The sequence below is a fragment of the Delphinapterus leucas genome, chromosome 17, assembly GCF_059928025.1.
Source record: "Delphinapterus leucas isolate spDelLeu-1000000601 "Yukka" chromosome 17, BTC_Dleu_Yukka2, whole genome shotgun sequence".
NCBI lineage: Eukaryota > Metazoa > Chordata > Mammalia > Artiodactyla > Monodontidae > Delphinapterus > Delphinapterus leucas.
Genome location: NC_143145.1, coordinates 31,633,059 through 31,655,505, shown reverse-complemented (window position 1 = coordinate 31,655,505; position 22,447 = coordinate 31,633,059). Strand labels below are relative to the sequence as shown.

Below are 22,447 nucleotides of genomic sequence, written 5' to 3'. Positions count from 1 at the left end.
CAATATATATTTGTCTTTCTCTGTCTGACTCACTTCACTTAGTATGATAATATCCAGGTCCATCCATGTTGCTGCAGACAGCATTATTTCATTCTTTTTAATGGCTGAGTAATATTGCATTGTATATATGTACCACATCTTCTTTATCCATCCATCTGTTGATACACATTTAGGTTGCTTCCATGTCTTGGCTGTTCTAAACAGTGCTGCAGTGATCATTGGAGTGCTGCATGTATCTTTTCAAACCATGTTTTTCTCCAGATATATGCCCAGTAGTGGGATTGCTGGATCATATAGTAGTTCTGTTTTTACTTTTTTAAGGAACCTCCATACTGTTCTCCATAGTGCCAATTTACATTCCCACCAACAGTGCAGGAGGGTTCCCTTTTCTCCATACCCTCTCCAGCATTTACTGTTTGTAGATTTTTTTGATGATGGCCATTCTGACCGGTGTGAGGAGATATCTCACTGTAGTTTTGATTTGCATTTCTCTAATAATTAGCAATGTTGAGCATCTTTTCACGTGCCTTTGGCCATCTCTATGTCTGCTTTGGAGAAATGTCTGTTTAGGTCTTCTGCCCATTTTTTGATTAGGTTGTTTGTTTTTTTGATATTGTTGAGCAGTTTAATTATGATGTGCCTTGGTGTGTGTTTCATATTTGTTTTCCTTGGGGTTCGTTCAGCTTCTTGGATCTGTAGGTTTATAGTTTTCATCAAATTTGAAAAAATTTTGGCCATATTTCTTCAAATGTTTTTCCTCCCCCATTCTCTCCTCTTCTTTGGAAACCCCAGTTATGCATATTTTAGGTTGCTTGATGTTGTGCTTCATAGCTTACTGATACTCTGCTCTTTTTTTTCCTCTCTCTCCATTTTGGACAATTTCAATTGCTGTATCTAGAAGTTCAGTAATTTATTTTTCTGCCAAATCTAATCTGGTATTCTATCCAGTGTATTTTTCACCTCTAAGTTTAAACTGGGTCGCTTATGTCTTCCACATCCCTACTTAACACGCAAAATCTTTCTTCTATATTCTTGAATACATGGACTATAGTTAAAATAATTGTTTTAATGTCTTTTTCTACCAATTCTTTTCTCTCTTCCACTTTTGGGTTTGTTTCAGTTAATTGATTTTTGTTACTGCTGTGAGCCATATTTTCCTGTTTGTTTGCATGCCTAGTAATTTTTAATTGGATACCAGATATTATGGATTTTATCTTGTTGGGTGCTGGATATTTTTGTATTTCTGTACATATTCTTGGGCATTTTTCTGTGACATGGTTGTTTCTTGGAAACAGCTTCATCCTATCATGGCTTGCTTTTAAGTTTTGTTAGGCATGACCAGAACAGCTTTTAAGTCTAACTAGTTTTCCCCTTACTGAGACAATACCCTTGTGAGTATTGAGGTGCTGTAAATTACAAGGGTTTTTGCTCTGGTTGGTGAGAACACAAACTATTTCTGACTCTGTGGACTCTAGGGATTGTTTTCTCAGCTTCTTTTGAGTGCTTTTTTTCTCATCCTTGGATAGTTGCTTTCGCACAGGTGGCAATCAGTCCTCAGCTGGAACCTTGGAAAAGAATCCTCTGTAGATCTCCAAAGCTTTCTCAGTAGGGAGTGTTCTCTCCTTTCCTGTCTCTGTCTGTGGCCAGGAAACTCCACCCAGTGTGCTGGGGCATTTGTAGATCTCATCTTATTTGTTTCCCCTTATTCAGCATTATAGTATCGGAAAAGAGTTGTTTCATGTATTTTATGTGTTTTAGTAGCTTTAGGCAGAATTAGTTCTTGGCTAGAAGCAAAATTTTAGTTGGAAGTATTTGAATAACAATTTTGTTTAAGAATCAAAGAAAAGATAAAGTCATTGGCAGGGTTAGGAATGGCTTGCACTGGTGTTCTTGAAACATAATCTCTTGTAAGAAAGTAAGCAGGAAAAGATGCTTTCTCATACAAGTCATCTTCTTTCTTCTTCTTACAGGTTGATTGTAGTAAAGATTATTTATATAAAATTATGGAAATTTATCAACAATTAGTGTAATGGTTAAATTACTGTGGACTTAAGACTGAAAAAAAAATCAGTACAAGCTTTTATTTCTCCTGGGATGAGTTCCCAAATCATAATCTTTTATCTTTTAGTATTTACAGAAATATTGAAATATAAGTGGTAACTTTTCTTTTAGAAATAGACTTTATTTTCTAATAGAAATAATTCCTTCTTGGAAGATTAGTCAAATAATTGCGCATAAGGAATTGGAAGTTACTAATACTAAAGGGAAGTAGGTGCTTAAAGTTTCTGAAGATCATGTGGATTAAGATATGGTAATTGGAAATCTCTTACTTACAGTATGCTCTTGCTCCTGAAAATATGTCTACATTTATGAAACAGTATTTAAAAAGAATGAAGTGTTAATGGTTTAGTATGAGTTTATGATTTCAGATTTGATCTTGGCCAAATGAATTTGAGAGGCTACTTTCTAAAGAGATTTTTGTGAATTTTGTGTTGTAATGTTTCTCATGGCCGTCTCTTTTGATTTATGGAGACATCTGACATCTCACAGAATACCTCAAAGAGCTCCAGCTAAAGGCAGAGGGAAAGAAGCTTGAAGAATATATCAGTACATCCTTCAGTAGTAGCAAATAAGGGTGAATTCCTGGAATATAACACTAGCAGATTGATCATTCCAGTGTTAAGCTATAGGGCTTCAAGCCCCTTGTAATCCAAGTAGTAGAAGTATGGTTTTGAGAGACCTTTCAAATGGTTTCTATAATTACACTACTAAGATTATAGTATTCATGTGTATAGTGAATTAAAGTATTATTATTACACTGGGCCTTTTCTATAATACCTAGTAATCATTGTCTTTAATGAAAATCCTCTAAAGCAAAAGATGTAGTGTTATGCCAGTGAACCAAATATTATATCATCATTTAAAAATAATGCTCAGATGAAATTTATGAAATCAAGAATGACCTGAAGTCTTTCAGAGAACCTGAAGTTTGCTTTCCTTAATCCTTACTGATTGTTTGGTTTCATTTCTCAAATAACTTGCTTGTAGACGTGGTGAGATAGAGGAAGGTATTAAAGATTGGAAATCTTTCAGCTTTTTTATATTGTATATACTCTACTCTTGATTATTTATTTCTTGGATTATCCCTGGCAGTTGTAAATGTCCCTGCAACATATTTTATCATCACTCATTGATTTCAGTTGGCATGTGATCCAGGAATACATAATGTATATGAATCTGTTTAAAATATTGATCAAGGGGTGGGAGGGAAACGCAAAAGGGAGGGGGTATGGGGATATATGTATACATATAGCTGATTCACTTTGTTATACAGGAGAAACTAACACAACATGGTAAAGCAATTATACTCCAGTAAAGATATTAATAAAATAAAATATTGATCAAAAGATGATTAGGCTATGGTTTACATAAAGTTCCTCCTTATTTAGGAGGTCCATGGTCTGAACTAAAAGAAATACTAGTCAGAGTTTGAGATTGATTCCCTTTCCTCCACCAAAATGCACACACACACACGTATTCTTCTCTCCAGTATTGCATGCAGTTACTGTAAATAATAAGCGTATTTTATAATCTTGAACATTGGCAATAACTTTTTTTCATTTGTGATTGGGTGACCATTTTTAGTAGGATTTTTCTTTTTATTTTTTTGTTTCTAAAGTTAGTGTCTGTCATAACTTAAGTTTTACATTCTTAAAGTTAAATCAGATAAATTCACAGAGCTGAATATGGACTTGGAAGGAGGGTGTGATACCAAATCAAGCAATATTTAAGTTTTTCTATTGGTATCTTCAGAAAAAAAAGACAACTTTGAAGTAATTATTTGGTTTAGTTTTAGAATTCTGTCTGGCTCTTTATTTTTATTCTTACAGGATGTAGTGGAATGGGAGTTTGAAAATGGGATTAAGAAAGAATATACATAACTGAATAACTTTACTGTACAGCAAAAATTAACACAACATTGTAAATTAACTATACTTCAATAAAAATAAATAAAATAAATAGGATTAAGGAATATTTGGTACTTGAGTTGAAGTGATTATTGTTTGTAACTCAGATGTGAAAAGATTATAGTAAAAAGCATGGACTGCTTGGATTTTGGATCTTGGTCCTGCCACTTACTAGTTAGCTATGTTATTTATTATTTAGGACAAATTGCCTAGCCTCTCTCAATTTTAATTTCCCCACCTGTATTCTCATCTCAGAGCTATAATTGAACAATAATATATATAAATGAGCAATAATATATATAAAGCATGATACATACAAAGCATTCAAGAAACATTAGCTAATATTAGTGGGATCAGCTTCTTACGTACTTCTGTTTGCTCATTTGTAAGATGAGAAGGTTGGACTCTTTATATTTGTATCACTATTTGTATAAATATATTTAAAATTTCATAGCTTTTCATGATTAAAATAATTACTGTATGCCTTAGAAGTAATCTAATCTAATTAATTTTACAGATGAAGAAACAACCCCAGAGGCTTTGCTTGCCAGAGGTCACATAACTAGGCAATAGCAGAATTGAGTGAAACGGAGATTTTTTTTTTTTAAAGATATTTTAAACAGATTATACTATTTTCGTTTTATAATGGATTGAGTTATCAGCACATTATTTATTAAACCTGCAGTGTGTGCATGAAACTATTTGATACCTGTAGTGACGGAAGAACACAGGAGGCTGTATGCAAGTTAATGTAAAACATGGCTCATGCCTTGAAGGACTTTACAATCCTTCTTATATTACTGAAGTTATCTTGCTGATATAACTCAGCATTTTACTGAGGCTGCAAATTTTACTTCCTGACTTGATTGATTGAAGGTGAATATGATATTCTTTGTATTTTGCCTCTGCTAACAAGGAGAATTTACTGGGAAAATTTGGGTGTTATTAAAAACATTTTCATGAGAATGCCATAGTGCTAGACTATACTACTTTTATATGTGGTAGGTGGCCTAACATCGGAAATAAAAATATCTAGAATAATTTTGAAAATTTAAACTTTGAAGTTTAAACATTATTTTCTTTTTTCATCTTAGGGCACAGTCAGCGGTGTGTTGCTAGTTACACCAAATAATATAATGTTTGATCCACATAAAACTGACCCCTTGGTTCAAGAGAATGGCTGTGAGGAATATGGCATCATGTGTCCAATGGAAGAGGTGATGTCAGCTGCAATGTACAAAGAAATTTTCGATAGCAAAATAAAGGAATCCTTGCCCATGTAAGAATGATATTTATACTCCTTTGCAATTTTATTTCATCTAGATATTGACCCTGGTCTAATAACTCTGAAGTATTTTTTAATAGTTTTATTATAGCTGCTTTTCATTTTATCATTAATGAAACAAATATATGTAGTATTGAAAAGATTATTCTTACTGCACTAGGTTAGGAATTGTTTTAGATTTATATTTGTATATTTGGTCAGAGAACCTGATATTTAAAAGTAACCTATAGTACTCATTTAATTCAATGTTTACCAGCCCATTTTATTCAGGTAAATTCAAATTATTTTTATTAGTAATTTAAGGTAATATAAGTAATCAAGGGTAGCTTTCAAATTTTCCTTAGAAGAGCCTGAAGAGTTGGGTGTGGGGTTTGGGGGAGGTCACATGAGCAAAGACCTGACATTCATAAAGCCAGAGCAGCTTTGTCATTTATTGATTTATATGTTTGCACCCTTCTCTCAGAAAAGTATAAAACACAGGGAAGAAGACCCACAGATTGCACAAATTTAAAGAGTTAACCTTGGAATATACTGGTTAGGGAATTTGTGTGTTTCAGGTAACATAGATGTGAGGCTACAGGTCAGCATAGCCTTTGAAAGTAATGTGTTTAACTAAAGGAATAACAAAGAAAAGGGAAGGATAAGAAATAAAAGGAGAAGAAAATAAAAGACAGGTATACAAACAAAGGAAGGGAAGGACAAAAGAAGAAAATTGATATGTATAGAAAAGAACTCCCCCATTCCTCCATACGTGACTTTGTCAACAGTTTAAAAACTGGCTTCACTTTAACTGATACTGAGATTTCTATCCCTATAATAGCCCACAGGGATGATAATGGTTGTTTCAAAATGAACCCCTGTGAGACAGAACTACTTACAAAAGGGACGGAGAGCAAATTATTTTTGTTTCTGAGGCAGACTACATGAATTGTTAGAATACCTGTGGTAGAATAAAATCTTTTATTTAAACAGCCTCCATTATAACGGCCCCCCAGTAGATACTGTTTTGGCTTGGTAAACTCATCCTTAGAGGTGCAGATTATTCCTAGGATTGCCTCTACTGTTAGCTATTTAATATATCATCATCCAAAATCAGTCTCAGCAAGTAAAGATTATTGTGGCAGGTGGAGGGGTAAGACAAAGGTGAAGGAGTGAAGGATTAGATTAAAAGAGAAACAAGAAGAGTATATGTATGTATATGTTGCCAGTCATTGGTGAGATCCATTTTATCTTGCCCTGCTTTTCCATTTGTATTAGGATACTTTGGGATTCTATTATGTTGAATGATCCATAACTATTCTACACAGATGCTATAGGGCCCTTCCTCTTGTAAATCACTGTTTTATCATTCACAACATCACCTGGAAAGACCATCTATTTGATCCAAACCTTTAAAAAAGTTACTCCAAAAGAAATATCTTTCAATGCTGCCTTATAAATTGATTAAAAACAATATTTGGCAACAACTCAGATAATGTCATGTATGGTAAAAATGAGGTGTAAGATTTGATTGGTTTTCTTCTGTCTTACACTGCTTGGGAAGTTAATTGCAAAGGTATTGTGCAGGAACTATATTGAGCAATAGCAGCATCACTGACATAAAAAAACAAGGTTACAACACTTATCTAAATCTATATACTGTTAGGTTTACTTGACTTTATCTCATACCTAAGGGTCTTATTAAATCTACAGGTACAGTTTCTCAAACTTTTGCCAAGTTCCAAGACCCTATATATGCAGTTTTAGGGGCTCACCAGTAGATGACGCTATTACACATTTAATAACACAGATTAGATGCTTACATACATTTCTTAAGGTGAATCACTCAGTACAAGGGAAGCAGAGATAGGAACTGGACTTCAACTAATTAATACTTTTTTAAAAATAAATTTTACCTATCCTATGCACAATGAAAATTATGTATATCATTATAAAAAATATCAAGTACTAGAATAAGAGGAACAGGGTTACCCAACTTCACCATCCAGAGGTAGCCAATAAATTGTGTGTCGGCTTACTTCCAGTCTTTCCTATTCTCAGACTTGCATAAATGTTCATACTTTTTCCAAAGAACTCATGCAATTTCCGTTTATCAGAAACTACTTTTAGCCATCATTTTGAGTTGCTGACTTGCATTTCATGTAGTGTTTACACTGTCTCCTTCCAGAACTTAACTGTCTAACCATTGAACATTAGTGCTTGCATATACAAATGCCATTAAACATGGAAATCTAGAAGTAATGATGAACCATTCAGCTAGCTAATATCTAACCTCTAAGCACTTTTGCCTCAGTTCTATTCAGGTTGGTTTTTAACTTTGCACTTGAGTTATTTATTTTAGTTTAATTTCTATTTAAATGTAAATAAGTACTGTGTGTGTGTGTGTAATATCAGTGTATTTTTATTTTATTAAGACATTTAAAATTTTAATCAAAATTTTATTTGCATATTTCATCAGTGAATAAATTTTAGTTTAGAATTATAGCTTCACCCAGAACTTGTATCTTCAACTTCTCTTCAGGTAGATCAATTCAGGAAATCTTACACTGATATTTCCCAGATCTTAAGCAATTGATGCAAAACTTGACTTAATTACATGGTCTATAGGAATCAATCAAATTTTTGATATGCTGTTAAGAGATGTATGCTACACCCTTTTAGGAAAACCTTTTTAGTGATATTAATTCAGTGTTAAGTTTGTGGAAAATAAAATTCTACAATTTAAAAAGTAATAACTTTAAATTTTGTTTACTGACAGAGAGATAGATCAGCTATCAGGAAGGGACTTCTGCCATTTGAAGAAAATGACAAGAAGTAATACTGATGAAATAGACTCAAGAATTCGCGACGCAGGTAATGATAGTGCCAGCACTGCTCCTAGGAGCACCGAGGAGTCTCTTTCTGAAGATGTGTTCACGGAATCAGAACTCTCTCCTATACGAGAGGAGCTTATTTCTTCAGATGAGCTGCGACAAGATAAATCATCTGGTGCGTCATCAGAATCTGTGCAAACCATCAGTCAGAGTGGAGTAGAATGTTTGACAGTAATAACAGAGGCTGCTAGTACTCCTGACCACTTAAAATCCGATTCTGGACATACTACCAATGAAGTTGGGACGCTTTCCCTTAAAACTGATTTAAATAATCTTGAAATGGCTACTAAGGAAGGAGATCAGACTACAGATAATCTTCAAGAAATCTCAGGTCCTAAAGAACAAAGCACAGGTATAAAAGGTAATGCAGACCAGGATTTTCTTCTTCATGAGAATTCATCACACCATGAAGAAGGTGAAAAAGAAAGTGTGCCCTGTGGGGAAGCAATAGAATTTAAACAAAAGCCAATTGTCATCAAAGGAAAACAAGGAAAGGAACAAAATCAGGACTCAGAGACTGAGGTAGAAGAGCTACGGAAGCTCTGGAAAACCCATACAATGCAACAAACTAAACAGCAAAGGGAAAATATTCAACAGGTGTCACAAAAAGAAATTAAGCATAAAATAGCAACAACCAATATAGAAGGTAAGTGTTAAGGAATATATAAAGTTAGTTTATCTTATTGCATATTGTCTCTGTCTTTCCTCACTGACTCAAAAGCTACTGTATCTTAGGCCACTCTGAAGGATGATCTAGTAGCCCTTGACTGATGTTTCTCTGGGGACAAGTACATAGTCTCTGGTTTCTCCTGTCTTTTCTTATCCCACAGTGGGTTGTACACATAATGGGCATCTTTTCCACCATGTTTAAACATTCCTCACACACTGCATTCTGTCTTTAAACAATTTATTTCTTGAAAGTGCACACAAGTTCCATAATACCTCTGATTTCTCCATTTCTCTTTTAGTTCTTGATATGTTTCATCATTAAAATACCTTTTAAAATTTCGTATATAATATCCTAATTGCAATTTGCAATTGCCGAAGTTGTAGTCCCATCATTTTTAAAAAGTGCAATTAGACATAAAAATCTATTTCTGAAATTCTTTCAAGTATCCACAAGTTCCATCATTGTCTGATTAAATGTTTTCCTTTAAAAAGCAGTACTAAGGATAAATTAAAATACCATTTTGTTTTTTCATACTATTCACTTATTAAAATTATAGTAATAGTTTGTCTTTTATTTCTAATATACAGTGCTTCCACTTAGTACATTATGGGTTAAAAGGTGTATAACTCAAGTATCTTAGTTAACATTTCTCATATTCTATTGGAGTATTGATTCTAGATTAATCAATACTAGATTTCAGTCTTTTTAATTAAAAAATTTTAATTGTTAAAATATACATAAAATAAAAATTACCAGTTTAACCATTTTTAATGTAAAATTTAGTGGCATAAAGTACGTTCAACATTGTTGTACAACCATCGCCACCATCCATTTCCAGAACTTTTTCATCTTCCTGAACTGAAACTCTGTACCCATTAAACAGTAACTTCCATTCTCTTCTCCCTACAGTCCCTGACAACCACCATTCTACGTTTTGTCTCTGTGAATTTGTGTCTCTACCCTATGTACCTCATATAAGTGGAATTATACCATATTTTCCCTTTTGTGTGTGGCTTTTTTCCCTTAGCATAATGCCTTCAAGTTTCATCTGTGTTGTACCATGTCAGAAATTTCTTCCTATTTAAAACTGAGTAATATTCTACTGTACACAGCACATTTTCTTTATATGTTCATTTGTTGATGGACATTTGGGTTGTTTCCACCTTTTGGCCGTTGTGAATAATGCTGCTGTGAACATTGGTGTACAAATAATCTGTTCGATTTCCTTCTTTCAATTTTTGGATATATACCAGAAGTGGATTTGCTGGATCCTATGGTAATTCTGTGTTTAATTTTTTGGTGAACCATTGAACTGTTTTCCACAGGGGCTGCACCATTTTACATTCCTACCAGCAACACACAAAGGTTTGATTCAGTTTTTAAAAACACTGAATTTTCTTTGCATTGTCTAATTTAGGTATCCTGAAGACCTAAGGATTATATTCAATAGATGTTAAGGAATTCATTTACTCAAAGCAAGTTCTATAAAAGATTGAATACTTTTTCTTTTGTAATTTTTTTCTTTATTCAGAGCTAATGAATGTTCATTAAAGAACATTTGACAAATGTAGGAAGTTTTTAGAAAATTTATAAAAATTACTTTGAGTTCATCACCTAGAAATGATCATTGTTAATATTTGGTATATTTATCTTTGATCTTTAGTGTGTATGTGTAAAAATTGCTTTGAGTTCATCACCTAGAAATGATCATTGTTAATATTTGGTATATTTATCTTTGATCTTTAGTGTGTATGTGTATATACATACACATAGACACATACAATTTTGCTAGTTTTTGTATGTATCTTTACTTACATGTATTTTTCATATAAAATCAGGATTGTATGTAGTGTTGTTTCTTGCTTTTTTTTACTTAGTATATTATGTAATAAACATTTTCCCATGTCATTATACAGTTGACCTTTGAACGACTCAGGGGTTAAGGGGTGACACACACCCCTCTCCCACATTCGAAAATCTATGTATAAGTTTACAGTCAGCCCTCCATATCTGTGGTTCTGCATACATGGATTCAACCAACCATGTATTGTAGTATTGTAGTATGTATTATTTGAAGGAGATCTGCATATAAGTGGACCTGTGCAGTTCAAACCCGTGTTGTTCAAGGGTCAACTTGAATCCATATAATTCTTTCATGGTTTTTAATGGCCCTGTAATTTAGCCATTTCTGTATTAAGACATTCAGTTGTTATTAACAATTCATATTATTAAGATATTTCTTTGATGTTTTAAAGGATGCTGGCATAAATATCTTTATTAGATATATTTGTGTCTGATAGTTGTCTTATATTTTGAAACTTTGAAAAAGATAAAATGAGGCATTTCCATTTGACCCAATAATATAGTAGACTACTTTTATTTTATTGGGTTTGTTTGGGTGCAGGGTGTGATGGGAGGGACATCCCATTATGACAAAATACTAAAAGGAGAAAAATTGGTAAATAGTTTAGATAGGCATTCCTGGATTGTTACCATTTGGTTTCTTCTTTTTGTACCGGTGTATGGAGGGGGGACAAGAAACTTAGTTTTAAGTAACTAATTTTAAGTAACTTGAGATCCTATAATAGGGAAATATTTAAAGTTTCTGATCTTTAGTGACTTTATAATATCATAAAACTTATAAAACTGTAAATATAAAAATGTACAAATATAATTGTGGGAAGAATGGTAAAAGTTCACTCTTTTAACCTGATGCAAATGTTGGGGCTCAGATAGATTATGTACCTTGTGCAGTATTACACAGAAAAAAAGCCATGACTAGTACCCAGATCTCCTGACTATAACTAAGTGCTTTTTCTTCACAGTATGCCACCTTCGTAAGCTAATTAATGCCTAGATTGCTGAATTGAACCATGTTGTCAGACTCTCAGTGTGTCATATGTCAGCATCTGTGGTTGGACGGGTTAGAGATAATTCAGGCTGTCCAAACTGATGGCTGAATCTAGCATATTGTTTTTATCACACCTTCATATGCATGTAAAAGCTTCACAAGATTTTTTACTAAATTTTTGTCTGTAACAGCCATATTACAGTAACCTTTGAAAATTCTACAGACTTATTTAGATATTGTTCTAGAAGGCTGGTAAAGAACATGCAGAAAATTGCGCATGTGTATGTGATACTTTAGTGCGGGTGTCACAAACAGAAATTTGACAACAGTTCCTGGATCTTCTGCCTTTTCCCTAACGCTTAGACGTAACGTCAGCTCACACTTTGCCTATTAGTTCATTAGTCCTGCTGTACTTGTCACTTTGCCTCTGATGGGAAAAAATACAAGCTACTTAAGAGAATTCAGTAAGTTGACGTTTTATTCTGTAATTATTTGTCAGAAGTTTTGAGATAAGCATTACTTAATCTAAATTATTTTAAATCATTCAAGCATGGTGTATGAGAATTGAATAAACACTGTTTGTGTCTCAATTCTAGGTTCTGCACTTTTAAAAGAAAAGAGGAGGCATCGATTACATAAGTTCTTATGTCTCAGAGTTGGAAAACCTATGAGGAAAACATTTGTATCTCAAGCAAGTGCAACGATGCAACAGTATGCACAGAGAGATAAGAAACATGAATATTGGTTTGCTGTGCCACAAGAAAGGTAAAACAACAACAGAATCTTCAAAACATTATTGAGATTCCTTGAATTGAAATTATTTTGTATACTACATCCCACCAGTAGCAAAGTATTGAAATAGTTTATGATTAAAACCTGACATTAAATCTATTCAAAATCGTTTAGTTCCTCCTCTTTTACACTCTTTAATTTACCCCATTTCTAATTTTAGTCCCTTTCATGGTTTGATGCAAAAAAGGTGAACATATACCTAGTTTTAGTAGTAAAGAAACGTACTTAAACTGTCTTAAATCAAGAAGGTTCATCAAAATACTAACTGGTACAGCCCCTACCTCAAGGCAGGTAATGATGTATAATTTCCTTCTTAAAAATTTCATCAAATGCTTACTGAATGCCTACTATAGAATACATAGCACTAAATTAGCTACTAAAAGGATGTGGTCCTCAAACTATTTTTTACACCCACTACACAGTAAAATTTTTCATCTTAGGTTTAAGCAATTCTAAAGGATGTCTGTCATCACTGCATTGTAAATATTGACATTTTAAGTTAAAACTTGCATTTATACTTTAAATATACTCAGTAGGATCTAAACATTGTTAACAGTTTGCCCTCTACCATTATCCATTTAAACACCACTTGAATGTGCTCTTTTTTAACAGTTAGAATTTGCATCATTACTTTTTCTCTTTGAATTTGTATTTCAATTATACCTCCTCATAGAATCTTACTCTAAGGTACTATATTTTTATTCCCTTTTACATTTTTTTGCAACAAATTACCTATACTTACACATTTATCTGTATGTGTGTGTGTGTGTGTACTGGAATTACATTTATTTAAAAATTTTGTGATTATTGTCAAAAGAGTAAAGGGTCTAAGGCTTACCCTACCTTGCTAACAAGTTGGCCTGCCTCAGTTTAATGCATGCTGGCAGAAAACAGAGTCACAATAGCAGCAGTCACAGTACCAGCACTTGTATGAGTTCTTTGAGCTTCAGTCCCCACAGTTGGATGTGAAGAAGGCCAGGTGACAGCTACATGTGCCATGGGTTATGTTAAAGAAGAGGAACCATAAGTTTTGGGAACTTAAACCTTTTATAATATACAGTAAGCATGGTTACCCTTTGCTCCAGAGTAAGGTACTATTTCTGCCTTCTAAAACTATGCTATGCTTTGTTTCCTGTTCTAACATACTTGAAAAGGTAGTGCTGAACAAAGATACACGATGCCTCTGCTCACAATACATGTGGAAATCAAAGAGAAAATTGTCTATCAACAGCTGCATTATTCCAAATGTTAATTAAACACAAGAAAATTTTATCATTACAATTATTACTAATAAACAGCTCATCAAAGCAACATAAATTATAAATTGTCATAATTATTACATATAAAAAAGTAAAATGTAGGAAATGCCTTAATAAAATATTTAGGGCTTTCCTCCAATTAATTTATGTATCCATTGATGAATATTGTTCATTGAAATGATGAGATAGGATTCAGCCCCTCAGTTCTACCCCCTCCCTTTTTTCTTTTTATTACAAGTATTGAGAAGCTTTGTTCATAAAAAAGTCTATGAAAATTTTTATTATAATGTCAGTTCTTTAAACATGTTTCTATTTATATTCCAAAATTACTTAACGTTTCATCAAAATTATTTTCAGTGACCATTAGTGAACAACTTCATTAAAAACTCCTCCAGTTTTATGGAAATCAGTGAATTAGAAACCACCTGATATGCCAAAGGACTTGTTATCCAGTCTTTTAAAACTTTTCCCCATCTCAGTACCAACTTTGGGCAACAAGGAAGTTTTTACAGTTCATGGCATGTAAAATTCTGGATGACTGATGATAGTGCCTTAGTGAAAGCAGAGAACAGGCAATCTGTAAGATGTCTTGACCACACTGTTCTCAGGCAGCTTAGTATAAGATGAACATACGGAAGCAGAATATGAGATTACTTCCCTTAGGACTATCTTATGTGTCTGTGTACCTCTTGGAAAGTCTTTATATGTTGCTCTGAAGACTGTTGCTTTCAGGAATATAATAATAAAATTCTTCTCTCTCCCCCCCTCACCTAATATACAGTACAGTCTGTGCATTCAACAAACTGTGATTAGAATAATTTAAAAATATGGTATGATTTGCATAATTCATGAGTACATGAAAGGCAAAGAGCCAGATACTCAGATCTGCCAACGATACCAAGATGATTACAATGAAATATTCAACCCTATTATATCTTTAGTTAAAAATAATGTAAGGATTTGTTTTTCTCATTACTGTTGGTTTTATTTTTGCATGGAATTTTCCATTTTAATGTTGTCCTTGCACCTTGGCTAATGTTCATTAAAAATTAGTTTTATTAGAATTTTGAACTGTATTGTATCTAAGTAATTTATGAAAAAACAATTGCTTGTTTTCATAGAGACAAATTATCTGAAAGATGATAATTCCTTTTTTTTTTTTACATCTTTATTGGAGTATAATTGCTTTACAATGGTGTGTTAGTTTCTGCTTTATAACAAAGTGAATCAGTTATACATATGTTCCCATATCTCTTCCCTCTTGCGTCTCCCTCCCGCCCACCCTCCCTATCCCACCCCTCTAGGTGGTCACAGAGCACCGAGCTGATCTCCCTGTGCTATGCGGCTGCTTCCCACTACCTATCTATTTCACGTTTGGTAGTGTATATATGTCCATGCCCCTCTCTCGCTTTGTCACAGCTTACCCTTCCCCCTCCCCATATCCTCAAGTCCATTCTCTAGTAGGTCTGTGTCTTTATTCCTGTCTTACCCCTAGGTTCTTCATGACATTTTTTTTCTTAAATTGCATATATATGTGTTAGCATACGGTATTTGTCTTTCTCTTTCTGACTTACTTCACTCTGTATGACAGACTCTAGGTCCATCCACCTCATTACAAATAGCTCAATTTCGTTTCTTTTTATGGCTGAGTAATATTCCATTGTATATATGTGCCACATCTTCTTTATCCATTCATCCGATGATGGGCACTTAGGTTGTTTCCATCTCCGGGCTATTGTAAATAGAGCTGCAATGAACATTTTGGTACATGACTCTTTTTGAATTATGGTTTTCTCAAGGTATATGCCCAGTAGTGGGATTGCTGGGTCATTTGGTAGTTCTATTGGTAGTTTTTTAAGGAACCTCCATACTGTTCTCCATAGTGGCTGTATCAATTCACATTCCCACCAGCAGTGCAAGAGGGTTCCCTTTTCTCCACACCCTCTCCAGCATTAATTGTTTCTAGATTTTTTGATGATGGCCATTCTGACCGGTGTGAGATGATATCTCATTGTAGTTTTGGTTTGCATTTCTCTAATGATTAGTGATGTTGAGCATTCTTTCATGTGTTTGTTGGCAGTCTGTATATCTTCTTTGGAAAAATGTCTATTTAGCTCTTCTGCCCATTTTTGGATTGGGTTGTTTGTTTTTTTGATATTGAGCTATACCTTTTTAAAGTGTTAGTTGCCACATAAGAAATGACATTATTAAAAATTTTTATTAACTTAGAAACAATTTCCAGAACAGTGGTTATTGATTAGTATGTGCTAGTGGAGAGTTTTATAATCACTTTTCAATTATCCATGCTAATTACAGCCAACAAAACGTACATATTTGAAAGGTGTTGCTGACCCTCAAATAATGTTTATCAGGGATTTAGGCTTTACTCTAGTAAACAAAATGGAAAAGGGGAACAAGAGAGTTAAAAGGTTGGATCATCCCTGAACCAATAATACACTGAATGTTCCTGGTATTTAAAAGTTAAACATATGTTTGTTGGCAGTCTGTATATCTTCTTTGGAGAAATGTCTATTTAGGTCTTCTGTCCATTTTTGGATTGGGTTGTTTTTTTGTTATTGGGCTGCATGAGCTGCTTGTAAATTTTGGAAATTAATCCTTTGTCAGTTGCTTCATTTGCAAATATTTTCTCCCATTCTGAGGGTTGTCTTTTGGTCTTGTTTATGGTTTCCTTTGCTGTGCAAAAGCTTTGAAGTTTCATTAGGTCCCATTTGTTTATTTTTGTTTTTATTTCCATTTCTCTAGGAGGTGGGTCAAAAAGGATCTTGCTGTGATTTATGTCATAGAGTGTTTTGCCTATGTTTAGCTCTAAGAGTTTGATAGTTTCTGGCCAACAAACACATGAAAGAATGCTCAACATCATTAATCATTAGAGAAATGCAAATCAAAACTACAATGAGACATCATCTCACACCCGTCAGAATGGCCATCATCAAAAAATCTAGAAACAATAAATGCTGGAGAGGGTGTGCAGGAAAGGAACACTCTTGCACTGCTGGTGGGAATGTGAATTGATACAGCCACTATGGAGAACAGTATGGAGGTTCCTTGAAAAACTACCAATAGAACTACCATATGACCCAGCAATCTCACTACTGGGCATATACCCTGAGAAAACCATAATTCAAAAAGAGTCATGTACCAAAATGTTCATTGCAGCTCTATATTTACAATAGCCCGGAGATGGAAACAACCTAACCTAAGTGCCCATCATCGGATGAATGGATAAAGAAGATGTGGCACATATATACAATGAAATGTTAACCATAAAAAGAAACAAAATTGAGCTATTTGTAATGAGGTGGATAGACCTAGAGTCTGTCATACAGAGTGAAGTAAGTCAGAAAGAGAAAGACAAATACCGTATGCTAACACATATATATGGAATTTAAGAAAAAAAAATGTCATGAAGAACCTAGGGATAAGACAGGAATAAAGACACAGACCTACTAGAGAATGGACTTGAGGATATGGGGAGGGGGAAGGGTGAGCTGTGACAAAGCGAGAGAGAGGCATGGACATATATACACTACCAAATGTAAGGTAGATAGCTAGTGGGAAGCAGCCATATAGCACAGGGAGATCAGCTCGGTGCTTATTGACCGCCTGGAGGGGTGGGATAGCGAGGGTGGGCGGGAGGGAGACGCAAGAGGGAAGAGATATGGGAACATATGTATATGTATAACTGATTCACTTTGTTATAAAGCAGAAACTAACACACCATTGTAAAGCAATTATACCCCAATAAAGATGTTAAAAAAAAGAAAAAAACTCTAGACCACAAAAAAAATAATAAAAATAAAAAAATAAAAGTTAAACATACTAAATTTCTATTAACTTGGAAAAAATCTGTATAATGTCCAGGTTTTAAAATAGGTAGTTAGTTGTTTACTTATATTTTATATAATTAGATCATTGTGTAAATGAGGTCAAAATGGTGGGTTCAGTTTTCCTTCCCATTACTAAGTTTCTTTAAAGAAAAGAAACATTACTGTGGACAGCATCTGAGCATGTCAAAACCATGCTAGAGAAAATCCTAATGTAGTTTCTCAGAGCTTGACAGAACACAGCCAAAAAATTTTAAGTTAATGTCTTCCTGGTAGTGGGCTTTGTTTTATTTTTAAATAAAGCATGGTATATATTTTGTATATTTTAAGTCTTCAAGTTTTGTGAAAATATTTAACAAATACAGTTTTTAAATTCTAGCTAACAGCACAGAATACTAGGTCTATTATTAATAATCGCTTGTTCTAACAGGACAGACCACTTGTATGCCTTCTTCATTCAGTGGAGTCCAGAAATATATGCAGAAGATACTGGTGAATATACCAGAGAACCTGGATTTATAGTAGTAAAAAAGATTGAAGAATCGGAAACAAATGAGGATTCTACTAATGAAGCAGCAGCTAGAGAATGGGAGGTAAGGGGAAAAATGTGAAGATTTCATTTATCTTTTTGCTTTGTGTGAATTTATAGTTTTATAGTAGTTACAGGCAAAGTGCAAGTGATCTTTGTACAAAAGAGTAATTTTTTAAAGGTTCACTGTCCATGTATATACATGTTTATTGAATAAATCTGATTAGTAACTTTGGTTTATTCCTATTTGTCATTCTCCTTTTCCTTTAAAATACTAGAGAAGCAACCTATAGCAATAAAATGCTTTTTATTGAGTGAACTTTAGAATAATATTAACTGCTGTTATACTAATTTTCATAAAATACTTATTTCAGATCTGATTTGTTTTGTTTTGTTTTGTTTCTGATTTGTTTTAATGTTATCTCCTGCATGGAGGTGGTACAGCAGTTATTTAACTCATTCATGCAAATTAGCACTCCTTTCTCATAAGCTCATAAAGCATTATCTTGACATCAGTTTAGCAGTAGTGCTAGGGAAATAAGCTGATGCTAATTTTACTAAGTAATGAAAGTTTTATGTGCTCAAATTTACTGAGCTTGTCTAAATGATCAGATTAACACTAATCAACTTTTTATAACCCCTCTTAGATCCATCTTTTAATATTACATATTATGTTTTTACATGCTTTGTCTTGTGGGATTGATAGGGTGGGTGACAGTATCCAGTTTCTCTCTTGTTATGGTTGCCTGGATTAACCTCTTTGTGCATTAGAAAATACAAAGCAGATGCTAAAATGTGATAATAAACTGAATCAAATTTTGTTATCCATGTGGTGTTAATGTTTGCAGTTGTTTATGTGATGAATGTATTGTGTATGTACTTAACATGTATAATGATTCAAGGTATACATGGCATGTCTTTTGTTTAAAATGCAAACCTGATTTTGTATGTGCCTAAGTCCATTCTGTGGTATATACAGCATCAGTTCCTGCTGTGACTACAACATAATGGAGGAAAAGAGTTTAACATATTTTGAGCATTTATTTTGAGTTATTTTAATATTTAAACCAACATTATTAATCTTCTTACCAGCTTTATTCACAATAGGCACAAACTGGAAACAACCTGAATGCCTAACAGCAGGAGATTGGATAAATAAATTTCAGAATTTTATATAATTCCAAATAATATAGCAATAAAAAGGTTCTATTGGTAACAACAACATGGATGAGTCTCAAAGATAATAGTTTAATAAAAGAAGCCAAGCCAGACATAAAAGACTATATACTGTATAATTCCATTTACATAAAATTCATAAGGGCAAAACTAATCAAAAGTCCACCAGACTACCTATTTCTGGGAGTTTAGGGTTTGGCAAGGGGCAGGAGGGAACTTTATATAGAGTACTGGAGATGGTCTGTATTTTATTCTTGGTGATGATTTACATGGGTGTTCACATGTACAAAATAATCCCTATGTATTTAAAATTAGCTTTAGGATACTTTTAAAATAGCCCAGGTGATCAAAGGTAGTAACAATAGAAGGTAGAGTGGAAGGGGATAAAATAAAGTTTTTAAAAAATGTATTACCTAGTTAATAAGACAGGATTTAGTGACAATTAGGTAATGGTGAAGTTTCTAACTTGGGTGGCAAGGTGGATGGCAATATTTTCAATCAGGTAAGGGAGTTGAGAGTTTTCTCTCCTTTGGGATTGGAATACTTAACTTTGGAAATAGTAGACTTTTATTATTATTTTTTTGAGTACTGACATTTTGATTCAAAGGAACTGCCTCAGTTCTTGTGGAAGACTCTTCAGGTTATGATTTCTAAAGAAAAAAAAGGTCCCCTCACTTGTTTTCAACTAGAATTGATTCAAACAAAAAGAAGATGGATGATAAAAAGTTTAATTTTAAAAACTTTTTTTGCTGCCTTGTCTAGAAACATTTTGTTGCGCTATCTAATATAGTAGCCACTGTTGACGTGGCTATCGAGTACTTGAAAGGTGGCTAATGCAACTAAGGAATTGAAGTTTTAATTCTATTTACTTTTAAATAATTTAAATGTAAAAACCGATACTTGATTCAGTATTGGATGACATTTAAATATGTTTGGAACAACTTGGATATATGAATCTATTCGTTCAACTATAAGTTTCATGAAATCTAAATATGATCTAAGTAAGTTCAGGTATTTCCTATGAAATTTGGTGTCTGCATTGAGATGTAGTTAAAATATACTAATTCCTATAGATACAATAGCCCCTAGCCACTTGTAGCTGTAGAGCACTTGAAATGTGGCTAGTCCAAATAGAGATAATCTGTAAATACAAAATATTTACTGGATTTTAAAGATTTAGAATTGAAAGAAAAAAATGTAAGATTAATTTTTATATTGATTATGTTGAAATGATAATATTTTGGATATATTGGGTGAAGTAAATATATTAAAATTGATTTAACTTTTTTTTTTCCTTTTTTCATGTGTCCACTAGAAAATTTGTACTTGCATATGTCTTGCATTGTATTTCTCTTGTATAGTGTTGGTCTAGTGCCTGATAGCTACTAAGTACCTAAAAAGTTGTTGTTGCTTTTTTTTTTTCCATCAAAAGCCTGTTGTTTACCTCAGGCCTCACTCTTGGTGTTGTACATCCTATGGGTTTCAAGAAATGTAAAACGACATAAAAAGTATTTTAAATGTTAAAAGGATGTTTTTTAAAAAAGGAATTTGACTAGAGACATATATAAAATAAGAGTAATTCAAAATTTCTATCTACGGCCGGAGAAGAGGTGACTTAGAATTTAGGATGAATTTATTATGAATTTATTTCATGCTAACATGAAATTTATACATTGAGGAAACTTCTGCATATGATAAACTCACCTCCTCTACTACTTCTCTTCTGTTTCCTTCCTGTCCCCCTACCTCTGTAAGTGGCATGAAAGCAGGGTTTTATGGGTTTCATACACTATCTGCAGAGCTAAGAACAGTACAGGCATATAATTCATCCTCGATAAATACTTACAGCATTAATGAATAAATTTGGACATAGATTAAAATAAATAATGAAACTTGTACTTATTAAAAATTGATCTGTATCCTAAAATAAGTTCTTATGTCACTTGTAGTAAATATTTTGTCATAAAGCCATAGACTCTGGAAGTTGGAATTAACTGACAGTTCAGCCCCTCTCATTTTACATTTTACACTATTCTTGGTTCTGCTGTAATATATTTAATGATAAGAAACTTACTACCTCAAAGGGCAGTACTTTTCAGTTTAGGACAGTTCTGTTAGAAAGTTCTTTCTCTTAGTGAGTTTAAAGAAACATACCTTTGTAAGTTTAATACATCTGTCTTTGTTCTTCCTTCCAGTGCACATTAGTAACAACATATTTTTTCTATATACTATGATACTATGAAATTTTATTATCAAATATTAATATTTAAATATAATTAAATATTATTATTTATTATTATTATCTTCCTTTTTAATCCTCTACCAGGATTATTTTCCCTGGTACTTCTGTTTGACTTTAGTAACTCTTCTTTGATCTTACACTATCCTCATCATTACCCTAAAAGGATTCATCAACTGTGGCACCCCAAGTTACTAAAATGTGCACCTTTTGTAGCAAGAAAAATTCTACAATATTTGAAACAATTTCAGATCCCAAATGTGCAAATTGAAAGTCAGTTCTGAAGATAATTAGAAAAGGTTGGAATTCAAGAATTAGAAATGATGAGAAAAGGAAAAAAAGGAGAGCAGTATTAGAGATTTGTACAGTGAATTCCAGAGAGAAGTGAGAGCAGCAGAAACCTACCTTTACTAGCAAAGAGAAAAGATAGCTAAATTTTAAGATTGTCAGGAGTAAGAACCCCTTAAGATACATTAGAACTAAGATTCCTGAATATTGGGAGAAAGAATCTAGAAATACTATACATGTAATTCAAGATGTGTAACAGATTGATGTTATTTAATATGTACTCTTTATTGTTCTAGTTTAGTCATTAGTCAATATAAATACAGTTAGCATAAAACATCAGGTTACCTCAACATTGTTTCTTTTTTAACCATACTGTCTTGAGTTTCTTAATTATGAATTCTTCTGCTGTTGGTAGTTTAATAACCCTACCTTGCAACTGAAAAGGAGCAATTGTAGAGTCTTCTGGTTTCTGCCAGTACTCAGTGCAAGAAGTCAGTAGAGCATGTTTACTGAGGATAATATTTTATGTGGGCCTTTGCAGTTTTGTGAGAAATGTTACTTGCTTTTTGATGGGGAGTGTTTTTATGGATGTTCACTGAAAAGGAAAATACACTAATGGCATTTCAGCAGTGTCAGGTAAAGGTGGGAAAAGATGCCTATTTTGACCCCTAC

General features: G+C 33.3%; 1 protein-coding gene across 7 annotated transcripts in view; it reads left to right on the top strand.

Annotated features, from left to right (window-relative positions):
- OXR1 (oxidation resistance 1) overlaps positions 1-22,447 on the top strand; it is a 104,425-nt gene that overhangs the window by 39,005 nt on the left and 42,973 nt on the right. For all 7 annotated transcript variants that reach the window (XM_089898825.1, XM_022584596.3, XM_089898824.1 and 4 more), the window contains 4 exons: positions 5,063-5,247; positions 8,012-8,772; positions 12,244-12,412; positions 17,974-18,136. In XM_089898825.1, the coding sequence (XP_089754951.1) occupies positions 5,063-5,247; positions 8,012-8,772; positions 12,244-12,412; positions 17,974-18,136 (1,278 nt within the window). The remainder of the gene's footprint in view (positions 1-5,062; positions 5,248-8,011; positions 8,773-12,243; positions 12,413-17,973; positions 18,137-22,447) is intronic.